Source organism: Gymnoscopelus microlampas (genome assembly GCF_963454915.1).
Source record: "Gymnoscopelus microlampas genome assembly, chromosome: 7".
In the NCBI taxonomy this organism is placed as follows: domain Eukaryota; kingdom Metazoa; phylum Chordata; class Actinopteri; order Myctophiformes; family Myctophidae; genus Gymnoscopelus; species Gymnoscopelus microlampas.
The window spans coordinates 50288040-50300932 of record NC_139944.1 but is presented as its reverse complement, the minus strand read 5'-3'; the positions used below and the strand labels follow the sequence as shown (position 1 = coordinate 50300932).

Genomic DNA, 12893 nt, shown 5'->3' with positions numbered 1-12893 from the left:
TATGTGCAGGTGTGTGCTTTTATAGTCGTCGGATCATCGTACTCGGGTTTTTTTTTCTTCTGCATCCTGTCCCTGATATCTGCATTCAAGACAGACAGCTCCCGTCTCCTCCCTCCGATCGAGAAAGAAACCCCCCCCCCCCCCCCCCCCATCATCATCCCTTATGTCATTGCCTTCGTTCTCCCCGTCTTCTTCTGGAATAATGAAGCCCCCCTCCGATCGAAGGGTATATGTGTGTGTTTGTTTGTTTGTTTGTGTGTGTCTCTGTTTGGGAGTGTGGGGGGGAAGAGGGGGAGGGGGTCCACCTGGTGGTGGTGGGTTTGGGGGAGGTGGGGTCCATCACCACCGTAGCCCTCCGTCGTGCCCCTGCCAGGAGGGGGGAGGAGGTGTGGAAGTGCTGCCTGCTGCCACGTGAGAGAAAAGTGCTTTATATACAGTGTCTTTGGATTAAAACTGGTAAATATCGCCATAAAAATCTTCTTTTTTTTTCTTTTTAAAGACTGTCTTTTTGGGGTGGGGGGTGGGGGGGGGTCGGGGGATTGTGGGGGGGAGAGGGGGTATCTGAGGCTGGATGGCGTTCGTCCTTTAAGCCTCCGCGGGGGTCTTTGCCTCTCCATTTTTCAGCGCCTCGTCGTCGCCATTCTCGTCCTCGATCACAACTGTGGATGACAGTGGGGGGGGGGGGGAGAGTTAACCATTTAAACCCCTCTACTATCTCTGAGTGAAAGCGACCTAAGTTGGCTGTTGGGTTGGGATCCTTTAGGATTTTAACGATTCTGGTTCCATAACAATTCCCTCTTAACGGTCCGATTCCGTAACGGTTCCTGTTGAAAGGATCCCTGCATGGCTAATAAGCCAAATATGCCTTAATGCATTATAATTGCCCTCCATAACTGAGAATGTAAAATTAAAAACACCTTGAATATTTTATTTATTTTAGAAACAGTTCATCTTTTACTCAAGAGGGACAATGCCCTTCACAAGTTGATGATGTCATTTGTCCAACCCGATCTCACACAACTTAGTACACATTGCACGGAGTGTCATTCCGTGCATAGACAACTGGAAAACCCTGAAAATCCGTGGATAGCCGCCTCGAATCTCCCCCATTGACTAAACCATTTCGGAGGCGCGCAGTCTCAAGCGAACTGGAGCCACGCGAGGGACCACCGAGTGAGCTAAAGCGAACGAGTTGCCGTCCCGAATGTTGCGACATTCTAGCTTGAGCCTACTCAGCGCCGTTTGAGTTATGTACCGATAGGCACAGAATCGTACATTTTGTTGTGGGGACTGCTCTGCTACCCGGGTTGCTCTGCCCACCGTGGGATTCGCCGTACATATGCACAGATTTTCAGGTTTTCTAGGCGACTATGCACGGAATGACGAGCACTGGGTCCATGCGATGTATACTAAAATGTGTGAGATCAGGCTGCATTTGTCCATGTTTGGTCCAGCCCTATGGAATGTCATCAACCTGCGATTCAGTAAAAGATGAAAAGATTTCTAAAATACATAAAATATTTGAGGTGTTTTTAGTTTTTACATTTTAGTTACATTATAGAGGGCATTTATAATGTATTAAAGGAATATTTGGCTTCATAGCCAGGGATCCTTTTAACGATTCCTGTAGGGCAGTTCTAAATGGACCCTTAGAAGTCTGTCACTCTGCCAGTGTACAAATGGAACCAAACGGACCCGTACGGGTCCGTTTGGTTCCATTTGTACACTCCCAGAGTTACGGTGGTCCTTGAAATGAAAACATTTGAGAACAGGGTGTCGAGAACCACCCGCATTGTAATTGTATAGCAGACGTGACAGTCCACATTACCAGCTCTGACAGTGTGAGAAAACCGCTTTCGGAAACGATCCAAATGTTGGATCCAGTTCCTTCGATTCCTCCGGTTGCCTGATCCCAACCCTAGATGGCTGGCTGTGTACTTTGGTGGTGCACTCTCTTTTATCACCAAATCTCTTCACCGACAAATAGCCGATCTCTACAAGCTCACGACCGTGAGCTTGTAGATCGGCTATTTTTGGCAAAATGTTCCGCCCCGAGAATAGGGATGCTGCTAGGGTTCGGCTTGTTAATGTGGGGGGGCCGGTTGGCCGGTGGGGGGGGGTGTTGTGGGGAAGGAGGCTCGCCTCGATGTGGCGTCTTGCAAATCGACTCACAGCGGGGCATGAGAGCTCAGTGCCATTAGTTCTGCACTGTACCAGCTGAAGTGGTGTGTGTGTGTGTGTGTGTGTGTGTGTGTGTGTGTGTGTGTGTGTGTGTGTGTGTGTGTGTGTGTGTGTGAGTGCTGCGTGGCATGCACGTGCGCGGCGTGTCTGTGTGCGTGTGTGCGTGTGTGTGTGTGTGTGTGTGTGTGTGTGTGTGTGTGTGTGTGTGTGTGTGACTGAGAGAGCAAGAGTGTGGGAAAACAGAGTGTGTGTTGCATGTCTATATGTCTGCAATGTACAGTATGACTGCCTTTGAATGTGTTTGTTGCTATGTACAGTAAAATGCTCAGTGGTCATTTCACTGAATTAAATGTAGCTAAATTAAATGACCACTAAGGATTTTACTGTGTGTACTACATAATAGGCTAAGTGCCTGAGGAGAAGCAAGTCTTCTTGCATGTTTGACACGTTTGCCAAATTGCTGTGTGTGTGTGTGTGTGTGTGTGTGTGTGTGTGTGTGTGTGTGTGTGTGCGTGCGTGCGTGCGTGCGTGCGTGCGTGCGTGCGTGTGTGTGTGTGTCAGTTTGAGCATGTCGTGTCATGAAGTGAGCCAATTTTTTTTGTGGAATCTCATGAGTTTCATTGGGCATGCAGAACACACACACACACACACACACACACACACACACACACGTCAAGAGATGTGCGCACGCGTGCACACAGAAACACGCACTGACTGTCTGTCACTACACGTATCTCTCAATCATTCATCATCACACACACATTTTTGTAAATCATACCAATTATAAGAAACATGTACATTCATTCTGAAAGAGGAGGCATTCAGCAACAACTCTGTGTGGAAGCGTTCTGGATCTGGAGGCATTTAAACATCACGCACGCACTGCGCATGGAACTTGTGTTGCAGTGAGAACAACACAATGTGTAAAAACACTAACACTATACTAGACAACATGCAGTGAATGGGCTTTTTATCTGAATCTTAAAGCCATCTTATTATTCTTATAGCCTTCAAGGAGGCAGTGTCAAGGTGAAGCTCATGGATGTCGAGACAGAAATCCTGCACTGTCTCCATAATGATCAGCTAGTCCTACTGTATGTGTCCATAATGATCAGCTAGTCCTACTGTATGTGTCCATAATGATCAGTTAGTCCTACTGTATGTGTCCATAATGATCAGCTGTATATCCTACTGTATGTGTCCATAATGATCAGTTAGTCCTACTGTATGTGTCCATAATGATCAGCTAGTCCTACTGTATGTGTCCACAATGATCAGTTAGTCCTACTGTATGTGTCCATAATGATCAGCTGTAGTCCTACTGTATGTGTCCATAATGATCAGTTAGTCCTACTGTATGTGTCCATAATGATCAGCTGTAGCCTACTGTATATGTCCATAATGATCAGCTGTATATCCTACTGTATGTGTCCATAATGACCAGCTGTAGCCTACTATATATGTCCATAATGGTCAGCTGTATATCCTACTGTATGTGTCCATAATGATCAGCTGTATATCCTACTGTATGTGTCCATAATGATCAGCTGTATATCCTACTGTATGTGTCCATAATGATCAGCTGTATATCCTACTGTATATGTCCATAATGATCAGCTGTAGTCCTACTGTATGTGTCCATAATGATCAGCTGTAGTCCTACTGTATGTGTCCATAATGATCAGCTGTAGTCCTACTGTATGTGTCCATAATGATCAGCTGTAGTCCTACTGTATGTGTCCATAATAATAAGTTGTAGTCCTACTGTATGTGTCCATAATGATCAACTGTATCCTATACTGCAGGGGTCTTCAACAGGGGGTCCGGGACCCCTAGGGGTCCTAAGAGTTACTATAGGGGGGCCGCCAAATCTTTGTGTGATGTGATGATTTTTCACATTAACCACTTGAACCCTAGCATCCCTTTTCTGAGGAGGGGAAAAAATAGCAGATCTACAAGCTCACGTTGTGAGCTTGTAGATCGGCTATTTTGGGCAAAGAGGTTTGGTGTAGAGGGAAAAAAAAAAGAACAGACCAAGTTAAAAAAAACAGTTTTATCTGCAACACAATGTTATAATAGAGGGGGGGTCCATGCTTCATCGCTCTCTCAGCTATAGGGGGTCCTTGGCTCTGGCAAAACGTTGAAGACCCCTGCTCTACTGCTACGTGCGCATTGAAAACATCACCATGCTCGCTAATGGATGAAAAACGCCTTCATAATAACGGTAATAATTACCCCGTTTGCTCCTGCCGATCTGTCCGAGCTTCGGCGGGCGTTTGTTCTGCGAGCCGTTGAAGAAGTTGTTTGTGTCCTGGAGGCGACAGGTGAAGGAAAGGTGCCCCTCGTCGCCCTCATTTCCATAATGACTCATTTTGTCTTCGTTGAAAGGCAGCACTTCCGACATTTCCAAAGGCGTCTTTATGTCACCAAGCAAGGCGCACACAATAAATAAAAACTCTAAATTAATAAAGAGACCTGATCTATAATAATAAGACGACAGGTTGGTGACTATTAGAGATCAGTCTGGTTGGTTGGTTGTTGTTATATAAAACAGCACAAGGAATAAAAGAAAAGAAAGGATAAAAACACTGCTGACACGATCTAGAGCCCCGTTCACCTCGACGGCGCGTCTCTCCGTCGAGTCGGTGCGCAAAAAAAAAAATATAAGACCAAAAAAAAAGAATATCAAAAATACAATGTCCTGCAGTTTCCCCGTTCAGCGAAGCTTCGGCAACATTATTCACAATTTCCAATGTTTTTTATTTATTTATATTTTTTTCCTCCCTGTGCGTATTTATTGCTGTGGAAATGGAGGCGCCTACATTTAATACATAGATAGAGGCTACAATAGACCGCGGAGCGCCCGCTGGTTCGGAGCGTCTGGACTGGACTCTCTGGATCTGGACTCTCTCTCTCTCGATCGTCGCACGTCGGAAACTGTGAGGAAAGAAAATGCAAATTGAGGAGCGATGCAAAACCCGGAGTCCGGAGGGGAGAGCTGCTGGCTGGGGATGAGGATCAGCTGGAGCCTGGCTGGGACGGTGACGGTGTGGTGGTGGTTCTGTTCTGGTGCAGGTGTAGTCCAGTCCGGTCCAGTCCGGTCCGGTCGGTGTGGTGTGGTGTGGTGTTATTTTAAAGGGCTATTGATGCATCGCTCAAGTCGCCGGGATACTGGATGCAATCAAATATATTGATATTGCAATGTGTAGCAGCTACATAATTAGACATTTAAATCAGGGGTTTTCAACTAGTGGTCCGGGGACCACCAGTGGTCCTTGAGGGGGTTCCAGGGGGTCCCCAACCAAATGAATAGGCTAGTTAGCAACCAAAGTGACCCTTATCTGTCTGTAACTATATTATACCTCTATGGTCTGTAACTCTGAGAGTGTAGGCTACAAATGGAACCAAATGCCATTTGGTTCCATTTACACTCTCAGAGTTAAATTAACACTAATGATGATGATACAGTGTAGATTGGGACCCCCCAAGAAATTAAAATGGTTGAGTCCCTGGCATATCTTTTCAAATGGGGGTCCCTGGGCTAATATTTGTCAAATTGGGGGTCCTTGATGCGAAAAAGGTTGAAAACCACTGATTTAAATCGTTTGAAAACGCTGCGTGCGTAATCGGTTAATTGCCTACCCAAATAACTCCTAGTAGAGCGGATTGGGGATTATTTTTTATTTGTTTTTTTTTTACCATATCACTGTTATTATGCCCGTTTTGTATTTTTGGTGTTGTGGAACCACTGAGACCTGGCCAGGGGAGGGCAGTGTTCTCATACATAGGGGCCATGGCCTGGTGTGTGGTGTGTGTGTGTGTGTGTGTGTGTGTGTGTGTGTGTGTGTGTGTGTGTGTGTGTGTGTGTGTGTGTGTGTGTGTGTGTGTGTGTGTGTGTGTGTGTGTGTGGTGATAACCTCGCATCACCAGTCTTTCCACCTCGGAGGAAAAGTGTGGTGATGGCCCCATGGCGCAGTTCCAGTTAGTTCCCACCAGCAGTGATGATTGATCGATTGATTGATTGAATACTTTATTAACAGTTTGCAAAGACAAGCACAGGGAAGTACAGTTCAATACAGGGTCTGTTAAGAGGATTTTAAACCCAAGAAAGCACTGTCGCTTGTTTCCATTTGGGGTCCTTAGTTTAAATGGAAGGACTCACATGTTTTATTTTAAGTAAAAGTATCAATACTGCAATGTAGATATATATACTCTGTTTTTGATTGGTTGATTGATTGATTGATTGATTGATTGATTGATTATTTTATTAGCAGTTTGAAAAAAAAAGCACAGGAAAGTACAGTTCAATACAAGATCTGCTAACAGGATTTTAAACCCAAGAAAGCCTATGGCTTGTTTCCATTGGGGTCCTTTGTATTCAATTCATCGAAATATTTAATGACAGACAAATATAGTATACAATTACTAAGTAGAAGTCCTGTATTTTAAAAAAAATGTACAAAAGTATCAGCATCAAAATATACTTAAAGTAGCCTACCAATAGAAGTACTCATTGCAGAATGTCCCTATTCAAGTTCAAAATGTATAAAAAAATCATTTGAAAATAGCCGATCTACAAGCTCATTGTGAGTTTGTAGATCTGCTATTTTCCAAATGGCTAAAAATATATACAGGGCTGAAGTGGTTAGTGTATGTTTTGTAATAATCAAGTATAGTAACTAAAGTTTTCATATAATTGTAGTCGAGTAAAAGTACAATATCTTCCTCTGAGATGTAGTGGGGTAGAAGTAAAAGTACTGAAAACTGTAAATACTGAAGAAAGTAAAAGAAAATACCTCAGAATTCTACTTAAGTACAGTACTTGAGTACATGTACTGTACTTAGTTACTTTTACACCACAGCCCACCAGACATCCATCCTCATATTGTGCTCATCTTTTCAACAGGAGATTATAAAGCTAATCTATCTCCTATAAACACTATAGTGAATGGAAGACGTGGTGTTGATGCACACGGTGCTACAGGTTGGTACTGTAGCACCTGTAGTATCAGTTCACACTTTATCACTGTACACACAGCTCTGTAGGGAGGCTTTCCTTTCACTTTCCAAATCTCTCATGAGTGGTGAGGGATTAAACCTTTAAGACCGGGAACGCATCTGTGTGTCATTTCAAGATTTCTTTGGCTTTAAAAAAAATAGCAGATCTACAAGCTCGTAGCGCAGCACCGAGTGCCGCGCTATGAGCTTGTAGATCTGCTATTTTTTGAAAAATTGTGAAAATGTGTGCAAATCTTTGAATATATAGATATCTATATATATTTTTTTTTCTTTTAAAGTGATTTTTTTTACTCAAATCTTTGCTTCTGGGGGGTCCCTGGAACAAGATATTTTGAGATGGGGGTCCGCGGCCAAATACATATCATTTTGGGGTTTGAGGACCACAATATATAGCAACATAATTCTTTTCAAGAAACTGTTAGGATTTAGAAGACATTTGTAAAATCTCCCAGAAGCAAAGATTTGAGTAAAACATGTTCGCTTAAAAAAACAAAAAAAAACATATATATATATATATATATATATATATATATATATATATATATATATATATATATATATATATATATATATGTATATATCCAAAGATTTGCACACATTTTCAACATTTTTCAAAAAAATAGTAGATCTACAAGCTCATAGCGCGGCACTCGGTGCCGCGCTATGAGCTTGTAGATCTGCTATTTTTGAATAGCCCAAAGAAATCTAAAAATGACACAGACGTGTTCCCGGTCTTAATGGATTAAGGTGAACCGGGAATTAAGCCGGATTTATACTCATGTTGCTGCCAGTGTCTCGATAGACTGAAAATAGCAGATCTACAACATCTTGCAAGATCTGCACATTTTCGGTGCATGATGACACGTGGCTGGCTGCAACCAAGTATGAATCAGGCATTATAGATGCAGTGGTGTAAAGTAACTAAGTGCATGTACTCAAGTACTCACAATTTTGAGGTATTTCTTTACTTTAGTGGAGTATTTACAATTTTCAATACTTTTACTTCTACTTCACTACATCCCTGAGGAAATTATTGTATACTTTTACTCCACTACAATTATTTGAGAATTTTAGTTACTAGTTAAATTGTAGATTTGTATTACTAAACATACATTAACCACTTTAAGCTCTATATATATATCTCGGCTATTTGAAAACAGCCGATCTACAAGCTCACAACGCGTCGCATCGTGTCGCCTTGTGAGCTTACAGATCTGCTATTTTCAGAAGATTTGTATACATTTTGAAATGGGACATTGTGCATAAGTATTATGTGATGCCAATACTGTACTTTTACTAAAGTAAATTCTGAATACCAGACTTTCACTTGTAGCAGAGTATTTCTACATTGCAATATTGATACTTTTACTCAAATAAAACATGTGAGTACTTCCTGCACCACTGCCCCCAGGTCCAGTTGCTTCACGTGAAACACACAGTTTGGTCTTCAGACTCATGTAGGCCTAATACTCGGTCCTACTGCAGAAAATATTTTGGCTATTTTCGGTGGGTGACACTGGCGGACGGAGGAACCTAAATTATGCATTTGCCCCTGCCTGCCTGCGTGGCCTCTTACACATGATAAATTAAAAATAATAATAGCCTGATATTGAAGCTGAAATGACAGATCATGAGAACATTAACTGCACTTCATTGGCACAGAAAATATGCTGTATAGGGAATAAAGATGTGGCTGTTTGACCTGTAGTGCTCCTCTGCTGTGGTTCGTCATCGCCAGAACAACTACATACTGTATTCTTAGCGTACTGCTGCAACATAAACATATTTCCAGTAAGGAGAGAGATCACATTTTGATAAAATGTCTTAAAAAATGATTTCCTAAAAACAATGTCACGTATAAATGGTGCATTTATATAGCGCTTTTATCCAAAGCCCTTTACATAGATTGTGCATTACATTCACACACATGGCGGAGGAAACCATGCAAGGCACCAACCTGCTCATCGGGAGCAATTAGGGGTTCAGTGTCTTGCTCAAGGACACTTCGACGCTAACTCTGGGGGAGACCGGGATCGATCCGGGAACCTCACGGTCACGGCTCCTATCGGGCCGCTCTACCGGCCACTCTACACCTGAGCCACTACCGCCCGTATAGGCCTGCTACGCTGCCACGTGAACCTTGTGATCAAGATAACATGAGGACTGGCATTGTTCGAGAGCAAAAAAAGCCCCCTGAGAGATTGTCTAGTGATGTGAACAAATCCCCCATGCATTCTTCTCACCATTAAAGACCGCTGATCTTCATGTTTACATAAATATTGTGATGGTGGCTTATTGTGTGATATCAGTTGTGGAATTACTGGAATATGTGGATCTTTTTACAAAGCATCAAGGAGATAAACGTATACTGTGTGGGTGTCAATCTCTCGGCATGAGACTATCATTTCTCACACAAACATATCGGACCAATATCATTTTACAGACAATGGTATGAAAGGTGAGGAAACTATACACCTGCGCCCATGGCGGAGCCAACTTCAATATGCCGTCAGGCTATTCACAGAGGAGCTTTCAGTCATGACACCGACCGGCACACCTAGCCCCTTTGGAGCACATGAACTCACGCTCCGAGATGTTATCTGAGCTTCAGTTTTCATGTGAGAACATATCAGTGCTGCTAACTCTTTGGGAGAAAAGGGAAAGGGAGAAAAGGTTATAGGCTATACTTTCACCTTCCATTGCCCTTTTCCCCCGCTTGCACCAACCCAAAGTCTGTCTTGTGCATTTAACCCATCCTAAGCAGTGCTATTGAACAGCGCCCAGGGAGCACTTATAAGGGGTTCAGTGTCTTCTCAAGTTGATGAGAGTCTCTCTCTCTCTGTCTCTCCTCTCCCTCTCTCTCTCTCTATCTCTCCCCCCCCCCCCCCCCCCCGACACGGTCAAGGCAGATGGCCGCCCACCCTAGAGCCTGGGTCTGCCTGACGTTTCTTCCAGTTAAGAGGGAGTTTTTCGTTGCCACTGTCACAAAATTGCTTGCTCAGGGTGGGACTGTCGAATCTCTGCTCTATACATGTAAAGTGTCTTGATACAACTTGTTGTAATTTGACACTTTAATAAAACTTGAATTGAATTGAATTGAAATGCCCTCCGATTCCCAGGTGACTGCTCTGCCTCCTGAGTCACTGCTGCTCCTGAGTCCCCCTGCTGATCTTAATTGTTTTCTAATAAGAATGATTGAATACTAAAATGTATGTGCGACGAAGGAGGAGCCAGGCCCGGAGGCAACCCACAGTGCCTAGGGCCTCCTAGTGTCGCCAACAACACCAGCTTTAACATTTCACCTATAACCTGGCCTGGCATTGGCCGGACTGATAGTGTGGATTCATTCACATACGTTCCAAGTGTGAGTGGATCCGCGTTGTGCCTAGTGCCAGGCTAACCCCAACCCCATAATTAGCACTGTCTCTAACCCCCAAGAGACAGTGGGGGCAGTAGCATGCCACTTGGACACACGCAACTTTTCTGATATTTTCTGAACTCCCCCTCCCCTCTCTGACAGGTATCAAAGTGATGGCTGCCTTTGATGCGTTAATTGCTTAGAGAGAGCACTAACGAGCACATAACGAGTTTGACAATTTTATGGCCCAATCAATCAACTCAGTGCCCCTCCCCCCTCAGACAGAGGCGTCCCTGCAAGGGGTGAATGTCAACATAAACAGTGGAACAAAACCGCAAAAACTACAGCCAGAGAGATAGGGTGAGGAAACACAGCAGCACAATAATAGTGGCTGATAGAGGGAAATGAGGGCTAAAACATTTATAAACATATATATAAAAAATAGGCTAAAAGTTACCAGTTTCCCTTTGAGTGAGAGTAATTTTTTGGCATAAAAAAAATAGCCATTTTGTGCAAGAATTTAACAACGTACTTTAAAAATCCTTTGTTCTGTCTGTCTGTCTATCTGCGTCTGCTTCACTGTCTTCTTCACTATTATACGTTGCCTGTTGCTTCTGTTTGAACACGAGAGGAGCAGATGTTAATGACTGGACAATTACTGTGCACTGTGGGAGGACAGCCACGACATCATGAGGCAATGACTTCACACCAGAAGGCTCTCATCTTTATGCACTGGGCACACAGGGCAATGCATTTTTAATGTGGACACATTCTGTGTAAAGCAATACGTCCCATTACTTTGGTAACATCGAAGTTGTCAGTAAGTAAAGTTGGCCTCTAGACTCAACTGGTGGAAGACCGCGTGGGCCCGTATCGTCGCCGTCCGTCGGGTGGATACCTGGTACTGTATGTACAAAACACCAGTGGTGGAAAAAGTACTCAAATTCTTTACTTAAGTAAAGGTACAAATACTGCATTATATAAATACTCTGTACAATTAAAAGTCCAGAATTCAAAATTTACTTGAGTAAAAGTACAAAAGTATTGACATTAAAATGTACTTCAAGTACCAAAAGTAAAAGTACTAAATATTTGAAAATAGCAGATCTACAAGCTCACAACGCGTCGCGATGCGACGCGTTGTGAGCTTGTAGATCGGCTATTTTCAAATAGCCTATGTATAAAATAGGTCTAAAGTGGTTAAAGTATGTCATGTGGTTAATATATGTCATAATATAATAATTGATATCTGAAAAGTGACTAGTAACTAAAGTTTTCAAATAATTGTAGTGGAGTAAAAGTACAATATTTGCCTCTGAGATGTAGTGGAGTAGAAGTAAAAGTATTGGAAATTGGAAGTACTCAAGTAAAGTACAAATACCTCAAAGTACAATACTTAAGTACATGTACTTAGTTACTTTTTCCACCACTGCAAAACACATGCTTTTCAGGAAATGGAAGGTAGCATTCTGTGTTCCAATGGATCCAGTGTCGTTATTATTTTAGTCACAAGCCGCCATCGTTGATACTTTTCATAGAGCCGGCCTGCTTGCTCAGGGGATAAATTGAATCTTGACCTTCATGTCAAAATTTGTGTCAGATCCTGTGTCGGTAGGTGAGACATGACCTTTGACACGATCTAAAGGTCTCAATAGAAGAGCAGGGAGACAAAATACAACCACCCCAAGTGTATGTTATATTGTATTAACATACTCTACCTCTACAGACTGGACACAATTGCATTTTATTCATAAAAAAAGTTACATAGTGCTGCTTTGACCACCAACAAATGAAAAAATAGCTGATCTACAAGGTCACAATGCGTCGCGAATATGCAAGGCTTGTAGCTTGTAGATCGCCTATTTTTGCTACTTTTTGTGTGACACTGTACTATATGATGAATGAAATTAGGGCATTGACTTACGAAAAAAAACAAAAACATTAAAAGTTGAAATATGGAGGTATGAGGTCTCCGCCCGACAGCAACGATATCTTCTCAAAGAAATCCTTGTGCTAGTAGATAAATTGCATTAAAGGAGTAGTTCACCCAAAACTTTACTTATTTTCTATCTATTACACACCCCATGAAGCCTTGAATTCATGGAGATATTTTAGTTTTTGTCGCATTCCTAAGACAATACTTTGATGACCGGCGGAGTCTCTTTGAGTCTCCTATTGACCGATGACCCGGTCATCAAATTATTGGCTCAGTAATGCGACAAAAAAAATAAATCTCATGAATTCAAGGCTTCATGGGGCGTGTAATTGATGGAAAGTACTTATTTTTTGGGGGTAAACTACTCCTTTAAAAGCCACCGTCCGTACTTTTGCTCTT

The 12893-nt window shown here is 42.7% G+C and overlaps 1 protein-coding gene across 1 annotated transcript; it reads right to left on the bottom strand.

Moving 5' to 3' along the window:
- Window positions 1-211: 211 nt before the first annotated feature.
- camk2n1a (calcium/calmodulin dependent protein kinase II inhibitor 1a) lies at window positions 212-5047 on the bottom strand. The gene is made up of 2 exons (XM_084061269.1): window positions 4417-5047; window positions 212-659 (listed from the first exon to the last, which is right to left on the bottom strand). The coding sequence occupies exons 1-2, from the start codon at window positions 4583-4585 to the stop codon at window positions 586-588; spliced, it is 243 nt and encodes an 80-aa protein (XP_083917395.1). The 5' UTR covers window positions 4586-5047; the 3' UTR covers window positions 212-585.
- Window positions 5048-12893: the final 7846 nt, after the last annotated feature.

What these genes read in the sequence shown, in the direction of transcription:
- camk2n1a (XM_084061269.1), bottom strand. Translation starts at nt 4,585, where the DNA reads ATGTCGGAAGTGCTGCCTTTCAACGAAGACAAAATGAGTCATTATGGA. An exon ending in GATCGGCAGGAGCAAACGGG is followed by an intron (nt 660 to 4,416) that starts GTAATTATTACC and finishes TGTCATCCACAG; the next exon opens with TTGTGATCGAGGACGAGAAT.